Below are 8521 nucleotides of genomic sequence, written 5' to 3'. Positions count from 1 at the left end.
CAGATCGGTTCTGCTTTTACTAAAGAACCGTATCATAAAAAAATTCGGATCGGTTCAATTCGGTTATAAAAACTTTCGGTTTTTTCGGTTCTGGTACTTTTCGGTACGGTTATTCGGTTCGAGCGGAAATCACCGAGATCCATGCTCAGCCCTAGCTAGTAGGGGTTAAAGTATAATTGTAATAAAGAACAGTGTAGAAGATGCAATTAAACTAAAAACTAGGGGTTTTTTATAAAATAAAAAAGTAAAGGCCTAAGATTAATAGACAGGTCTTTTGCGCGCGCATAAGAGAATATCCAATTCAAGTATCCGGATCCGCCAAAATATATTATAATTTCTTTGATTTCGAAATCAAACTTATTTCATAATGCAGATTGAAACTTATCTCTGCTCTGTATCACAATCAAATTCACCGAAGCACAACCACCATCCCATCTGTTCCAACTTAAAAGGCACCTCATTTTTAAGGTCAGTCCTGATTTTTTTTTTTTTTTTTGTGTTTTTTGGCTCTCTTTGGTTTTATTACGCTGTTCGATGCTAGTGGACTTCTAATATCAATTTCTTATAAACTGTTTGATTAATTGTCTCACAGAGATTTTTAATGCTTTGCGTACAACATGTGCAGCTTGACAAGTTCATGTGTAATAATTCCTGCATTGTTGCATTGGGTAGTCTGGATTTTAGTTAACAAGTTGCAAATTTCCAAGTTCGGATAATTTTGTAAGGAAAATAGCAAGTTCTATGGAGAATCCGAATCAGTTACTTTTCTTTTAAATTATAACTGCTAGATTTAATTAGTCGTGCAAATTTAGTTGGAAGTGCAATCAACTTGGGGTTGATTTCAGGGTATCATATTATATAGCCTTTTGTTTCTTTAGGAACAGAATCAATGTCTAACTAACGGGAGACTGGAAACATACATATTGGATAATATTATGATATTTAGATTGAAGAAACACTGCCAAAGATATTGTTAAGCCCGTTTGAGTTATATTTCAGAGAGTCAAGAGGCTGATTACATGGGAACTTTGAATTCTAGTCTGAAATGAACTTGGACATATGTCAACGAAAGGAAGTTGATACAAGTACAGTTAGCAACAAAAACAGACTTGTAAAGAATGACGGTCTTTTGTTAGCAAGTGGTTCAATTCCATCATTTTCAAATTTGATCCTCTTTGAATTAGAGGACTGCTTTGCTAAAGAATGCCCAGAGTTCTAAGGTTTTCTAGAAATGTTTCACCCACGAAGGATCCATCCCTAATGAATACAGCAGGATAACCAATTGGAGCATCTAGCCAGGTTTCAGAATCTTGTGCTGTAAATAGCTTTCTTGACCAGACATGTTTCCAGGAACAAGTTTCACCTTCTGGAAAATAGACCTTGACATTTTGCTTCCCTTTGTCCAATACAGGCACCACTAGGATCTCAGTCCCAACTAAAAACTGCTGGTAACTCAAGTTGTGCACATGCCTATCGTTTGGGTAGTGGATAAATAGGTGACGGCAAACTGGGAGGCCTTTCTGGGATGCTTCCTATTTTCATAGAGAAAGAGCAAGATCTGTTAGATAATCTAAATTAAGTTAATTGAATTCATGAGAAAGTTATATGCATAAATCTCAGATCTTACCTTTACTAGTTGGATTCTATAGAAATACCAAGCTTTGTACATTTTAGCACAGCGTGCAAAATGCGATAAAGTTTTGTCATTGGAGTAGAATTGGCTGTTGCAAGAGGGTTTGTTTCCCTGCTTGGACAAAGATTATTAGGATGAGCAAACTGATAAATGAAACATTATTATCCTCCTCTGAAGCAATTATAGTAGTGTGAAATGCAAAAATGAGACACTTGTCATATTATTACTGTCAGTTTTTTTATATAATCAATTCAGTACAATTAGTTCACTTCTTGACACTTGTAGATTTTAAGGTTTTTGGTACCCTTCACGGCATTGTCAAAATGAAGAGAAAAACAAAGTCAAGCAATTTTTGTTGTTCACGTTATATATGTGTGTCTTATTTTCAACTTATGAAAATGATGCATTTTATGAATCACACAGATTCCTGGTTTTTTAACTTACTTCATGGGTCCTGAAAACAGTGGTGAATGCATTAAGTTCCATCCATCGCATGAGCAACTCTTCACTTCTGTGGTATTTGACAAATGGCATGTTTACTGCACAATAGCCTCCAATATCACTGTGATTGAGAGCATATCCAGAAAATCCACCGCTCAGTAGTCCAACAACAGCACTCTTTATCCCATCGTTAGCCTGCCAACTAACCATTTGGTCTCCTTCCCAAAATAGCATACCCCACTTAGGACTATCCCTGAAACCAGCCCTCATGAAGAAGACTAAAGCCTCTTCTGGATCTTCTCTCTCCTTACCCACAAGGTTCGTTTTCCATTCTTCCACAAACTCTCTGTTTATTTGGGCCCATAGTTCTGGGTATCTGTTATGGGCAGAGATGGGATCTTCACCTGAAACAATCAGTCCAGGGTTAGTGATGCACTATTACTTATGGCCTTAGCCACAAGGTAAAGAAAAATTGCTGCATAGGTTTTCTTTTCTTGGGTGAAAATATTTCATGGCATTGAAAACTAAAGCAAAAGAGTTTAGGACTGTTGGATGAGAATACATTTTGGTAAAATGTTTTGGAAATTCCTTCTGACCCTTCTGCTTTTGAGACATAGGAATGGCATCATAAAATAAATTTCTGAAAAGATGGATTATCAAACAATAATTGATAGATTAGTTAGAAGATGACTGAAAGCCTTGTTATGATCAATAGCAAAATATAGATACAAGTGTGTTTAGAAATTTGGTGGTCCTTAATCGTACTTCATGAAATTGTTAAATTCTCAAGATGCATTCTGATAAGATGGTTATATTAAAAATCAAGAGCAAGGGAGCAAAACAAAATCATTAAATTGTAGAAGCATTGAGCCATTGACCTTCCTATGGCTGTTTCAAAGAGGTTTCTACTTTTACTAATTCATTAATCCACTTTTTACATGAATCCTACTTAACCAAAGATATTACTTCTACCTTAGGTTGAATCTGTCAAGAAATAATAAGAATCTTTTACCTGAATAAAGGGTGGCGTCTACAGGCAGACCTTCGCCAAAATCAGCCATCCAACCTCTGACTCCATCATCAACCATTTCCTGTAAAATCTGCTTAAACCAACTTGCAGTATCTGGGTGTGTCAAATCCAACATTCCCACATCAAAAGCTGTATTTGGAACCATATATGGTTCTCCATGCTCATCTTTCACTAAGATACCCAATTTTTTGGCCTCCTCAAAAAGATTTCTCTTTCTATTGGGTTTCTCATCTGTCTGTAAAGGCATATAAGAGCTTCAAAACAAAGCCTTAATATTCTAACTATAGCCAATCCTAATCAGAATATGTTTGATGAAAGCTTTATTAAAAGGAAATGACAACTTGTTAAGGTCCATTTGCTTTTGTTCTTTTTTCTTTTTTCTTGTTCCGTGGAACATTAGCATCCTGGTGTCATACACATAGTGATGAGGGACACTCCAACTAGTGATGTGCCTGTGTTTAAAGAATATGGGCTTGGGAAAAGAATGGTACCGGAGCTAGGCATGGATTGCAGTATGTCATCATTTTGATATGTTGAGCAGCAAGATCTTGAATTAGTTGCTTCCAACCATTATACCTTGTTGTGTCCACTTCCCAGTTCCACCAAAGTTGTGATCCAATGAATGTCTCTCTTTGTCCAACCCAATCCTACACAAGAATCACTACATGGTGAGAAATTCTAAATTGTGATACACCAATATCCTGAATATTGAAGTAATTAGGTGATGGAGGTTGGAACTTTAGATTTTAAACTAATACAATTTGTTTGATAGTTAAACTGGTTAATGCAGTGCAACCAACCAATGTTTATCATAATCTACTGAGTCCATTAATGGAAGTGAGTTAGGTTTTAGATTACACTAGAGCTTGATCTGAGAATCATAGAATGAATAAGATACAAATCTCTGTATTTCAGGTAGATTCAATTTATTTTTAAATAGAAGGAAGGAGTACCTGCAACCAAAATGCCGAGATGGGAACCTTATAAGCTTTCAGTTCATCCCAAACACGACGTACTGCTTCTGTTCCACCCTGCATTCCGATAACAGCTCCAGATATAATCCACTTAGGAAGCTCAGGAGGCCTCCCAATAGTTTCCGTTAAGCGTTCAATAAGATCAGAAGGTGAGTTGCCATATATTATTCTTCCTTGAGCTGAACTGCTGTGTATCTGTAAGCTCCATTGTATATAAAATAGTAAACTGCAAGTTTGAGTTCTGAATGAGCTTATATCTAAATACTGTTTCCTTTTAGATGTCAAAATATTTATTATTCAATTTTTAAAATTCCAGATTGCAATTTCTTTATGAGCACAGAACCCAGTTCTCCATAATTTCTTCTGTATATATTCTGAAGGGTGTGAATAATTTCATTTTACTATACCCTGCTGATCTAGAGACAAAAATAGGGATCTTTTAACAATTCATGTAGTTCTGTCACTGAAATTCGTGCTTCACTCATTAGCATAGACTTTTGTCAATTATACATGGTCTGAGCAAATTTGAATGCTGATGCTGTTATGTTATCATGTCTATACGTTTTAGTAGGTCACTAACATACCTGTATCTGAACTCTATCATGTCTTGTCAGATCAAATACAGAGTAATCATATCCTTCTAGATAAAGAGACCTCATCTTCGATGTCATGTAGAACGGTGAAGGAGCATAAGTTGTGCTCCAATCACCCCCAGCTCTGCAACATAGGTGAATAGAATTAAAGAAGAAAAAAGAAAAAGATTGCATATTCCAATCAGATTTCATTAGCTTAACCTACGATACTCTACAAAGTTAAAAGCATATCTACCTGTAGCTAACCAAATTAGCTGCAAAAGTAATAGGTTGATCTCCTCTTCCAATTCCCTGTTCTTGAACAAAAATAGGCACCTTTTTTCCTTTGAAGTCCATATGGGAAAACTGCTCTCCAAAACCATAGAAACTTTCATTTGCCTCACTTGAATAGCTAAGGCAGATTCTATTGAAATCAGTCAACCTTGGGACCTTCATTTCTGTTTCCTCTAATGAGGTGACTGCAAAAAACCCTCTTGGTCTAGTAAAGAACCGAAACCATCCAAGCCTTTGTTTTCGAATTCTTCGCAGCTTGCTCCTTAGACGCTGGTATTTTCCCAAACGAGTTGGTGAAGTTCTTGGATGGAATTCAAAGTTGGGTTGTCCAACTCTGACTTGAAAGCCAATCTGGTTAATGTTCTTTTGATCAAGAAGAAACCAATACCTTGCAGAAGTGGGTGGTCCCCATGTGTTAAACTCAATGTCTTGGTAAATACCATATTCTGGAGTCCTCTTCTTACTTGTTTTGCTAAATAGCCTACCTGTTATTAACAAAAGAGGAAACTGGGTATCATTCAAATCCTTTTTCAGGTCAAAACTTGAATACCCAGGTGAAGAATCAAGATCACTAGCTTCCTCAAGCTGGATATCATCCAGTTGATTGATCACTCTTATACCATCGATACTTTGATGATCACAGACCAAAAGAACATTCTTATCTTTTATAACAAAGGATCCCCTGCTTTCTTCCACCTCTGTCTCGGCTACTGCTGTGGAGACAAACGCTTGTCCAGGAATGGAGGACCACAGGGCTCTTGTTGGCTGAGACTGATGAGAAACTGAGATATACCCACCATTGTTGGTGCTACAAAGAAGCTGAAAATCCCTCCCTACTGGGAAGATTTGATGAGATGGTACAGTTTGAGAATTGAAGAGCAGACTTCCTTGAATGAAAGGAAGAGATCTTGGAGATGATGGGAAGGGATTGTTTAGGTGCTTCTTGTGTCTTTTGGTTATTTTGATAGTTGCCATGTTGGCGTTAATAGAATTTGTGTTTTATGTATTCTATATATAGATTTACAAACGTGTCATATCTTGGATTTTGGGAGTTTAATTTACTTTTTTTGCTCTATAAAGAAAATTCTTATATTTCTTTTTATTGAAGGGTTTAAAGATGAGAAAAGTCATCTGGTAAATTCTCAGAAAAGGGAAGCATCCCTTTTTTTTTCTTTTGCATCTAAGGAAGTGGAGAGGGTGAGAGACTGATGGTTGCTATCAGCAAATACAATGAGTTATTATTCATTTGCTGTGGTTTTACTGCATTTGATATGTTTCCTCTCATCTTCAGTCTTCTCTTTTATAAGCTCTTTTTCTTTTTCCTTTCTTGGCGGTGTCGGGCGATTAATTATTAATTATTAGTGGAAGGGAGAGAAGTAAAAAAAAAAAATTGTAGAAAATAAACTGCAAAATTAGAGAGGATGGGTCTCGAAACTGTGAGTCCAACTTTTTGCTAGTTATATCCACATATGTACTTTTCTCTGTGACTTCTTTTTTCTCATTGCCTTGCTTGAGATTTAATTTTTGTCTAATATAATTAAATTTAATAACTGTGTAACCTATTTTTATTTACTTATTAAGTAATTAAACATCTCATAATTTTTTTTTTTAAAATTCGGTTCAAATTTGAGAATATTCTTTTATATGCCTCATTTGGTTTTCATGAATTTTATTAATATTAATGAATTGTAAAAATCTAGATTTTTACAAGTTTTTCATTTTAGATTTGTTCATACTCTCCTGTAGAATACACATCACATTAATAGAATTGAGAAGTATTTGTAAAATAAGTCAAAAGTTGAAATAATTTCTTAATTGATTAAAATGAGAGATTTCGCCAAAAAGTCTATCTTTTATATGAATTTTTAAAATGACTCATTTTGATGAATGAAAAATTTTAAAAGATTTATGAATTTTTCTACGTGAACAATAAACTTTAATACACATCACCTTAGTCTAATTGTCGGATACAGACAATCTTTTGAATATATCTCCTTCATCTGTAATAATTTCATACTACAATGGCAATGGCAATGGCATCAAATTTATTTTTCTTTTGGTGGCATTGGAATCTACACTGTTATCTCCCTCTCTCTTTTCCCATTTTTCTTTTGTTTCTTAACACCACAAGGCCACCTCAAGAAAAAAGAAAACTGAAATAGATCTGCTCAGGTCATTGGCTTGCTAATGGGTTGACCGAGGACCTGGAATTTGCCCATATTGGCCGTCTTGTTTGAACTTGTATACACTCACTTGCGTTTTTTTTTATTAAAATATGACTAATTCAAACTAAATATATAAAAAATTAGATCAAAATGTTCATAAATCTAAAAAATGATTAAATTGAACTTGGAGTACAAAATTAGTGGCCAAACTGACATTTATATTATTTTTTTTTTTAAAAAAAGAAGACTTCAAAGGTTTAAAAATGTGAGTGTATACAAGTTCAAACATGACGGCCAATATGGGCAAATTTCAGGTCCTTTGGGCTTTTATTTTTATATTTCCGTTTATGTGATTTGAAAAAGTATTTAAATCAAATATTAAACTTGAGGTGATTTAAATAATAGAATCATCATGATTCTAAGAGGATATATATTTTTTATTATTATTTTCAAGGATTTTATCTTAAATTTTTTTATATAAATTAGTTTCTTTAATTATTATTTTTTTTCTATATTACTAGAATTATAAATAGACAAAGTTGGCGTAAGTTATATGGTCCGTTTGGGCTCACAAGTTTAGTAAATAAGTTCAAGTTAGACAAAAAGAAAAAAAAAAAAAGAACCTAACTCGTTAAACTCGTGATGTAACTCATAAAAGATGTTTGTTTAATCAAGTGCGGAATTATAAGATATATATAAATGTTATGTACACGCTTTACTTAAATAACAAGAAGGATGGTGTTCTATAACGTGAAGACGCATAGGCTGTCTTCTTACTGCACACAATCAAACGGTGCACCTGCAACAAGTCAAGACGCAACTGCACTTGGACGTTTTTATAGGTCCAATTCACTTCCTTTCTGAAAACAAATGTATCCAATTCGTAATTTGAGTTAGATACAATATCAACCGGTCTTGATTAAAGGAGGTGCATGGGCATGGGCATGTCAGTTTGTACTATCCTTTTATATGGGAAACATCCATTATAAGGCATCAAGACATGTTAATGGATAGATTTGGTTTGCTTGCTTGTACATGGTCTTGATCATAGGTGCCATTCATGTGAATGGAGACTAGAGTGGTCACCTGGGTACGAGAACAAATTTAGTCTCCTCGAGTTAAGGTTAATCGTTGTCGGCGTGTCCGCATTATATTGTGTTTGCTTTTCATGTCTGAATTTGTATTTTTTAATTCCTCGTTTATGAAGAACTTATTATGCATTTTGTGAAAGTAAAAATGTGTAAAGTAAAAAAGTGTGTGAATTGGAGTTGATGATAATGCAATTGATCCCATTTAACAAATTTGTTCATTCTTTTTTCTAATCGAACATTGTAATATTTGTTTTCCCATCAGTCCACTTAATTAATTTTACCAAAATCTTTAATACCTATTGTAATAGGTAAATTCAATTT

General features: G+C 34.5%; 1 protein-coding gene and 1 long non-coding RNA gene across 4 annotated transcripts; one reads left to right on the top strand and one right to left on the bottom strand.

Moving 5' to 3' along the window:
• Positions 1-102: 102 nt before the first annotated feature.
• LOC125368621 lies at positions 103-6046 on the top strand. 2 transcript variants are annotated; one of them, XR_007214268.1, is made up of 3 exons: positions 103-468; positions 4020-5376; positions 5479-6046. It is a non-coding gene; the product is annotated as an uncharacterized LOC125368621 (long non-coding RNA). The 2 variants fall into 2 exon arrangements; XR_007214267.1 differs by having other exon boundaries at positions 127-468; positions 4020-4227.
• On the bottom strand, positions 969-5919 carry LOC8273879 (sulfoquinovosidase). Of its 2 annotated transcripts, none has more exons than XM_002522120.4 (8): positions 4907-5919; positions 4663-4795; positions 4058-4273; positions 3596-3751; positions 3087-3339; positions 2078-2478; positions 1628-1744; positions 969-1532 (listed from the first exon to the last, which is right to left on the bottom strand). In XM_002522120.4, exons 1-8 carry the CDS (start codon positions 5917-5919, stop codon positions 1197-1199), a joined length of 2625 nt encoding a protein of 874 aa, XP_002522166.1. In that variant the 3' UTR covers positions 969-1196. The 2 variants fall into 2 exon arrangements, with proteins under 2 accessions (XP_002522166.1, XP_048225602.1); XM_048369645.1 differs by having other exon boundaries at positions 4669-4795.
• Positions 6047-8521: the final 2475 nt, after the last annotated feature.

The sequence above is a fragment of the Ricinus communis genome, chromosome 10, assembly GCF_019578655.1.
Source record: "Ricinus communis isolate WT05 ecotype wild-type chromosome 10, ASM1957865v1, whole genome shotgun sequence".
Taxonomy (NCBI): Eukaryota; Viridiplantae; Streptophyta; class Magnoliopsida; order Malpighiales; family Euphorbiaceae; genus Ricinus; species Ricinus communis.
This window is presented reverse-complemented; position numbering and strand designations above follow the sequence as displayed.

What these genes read in the sequence shown, in the direction of transcription:
- LOC8273879 (XM_002522120.4), bottom strand. Translation starts at nt 5,919, where the DNA reads ATGGCAACTATCAAAATAACCAAAAGACACAAGAAGCACCTAAACAAT. An exon ending in ATGATAGAGTTCAGATACAG is followed by an intron (nt 4,274 to 4,662) that starts GTATGTTAGTGA and finishes TGGAGCTTACAG; the next exon opens with ATACACAGCAGTTCAGCTCA. An exon ending in ATAGAATCCAACTAGTAAAG is followed by an intron (nt 1,533 to 1,627) that starts GTAAGATCTGAG and finishes CTATGAAAATAG; the next exon opens with GAAGCATCCCAGAAAGGCCT.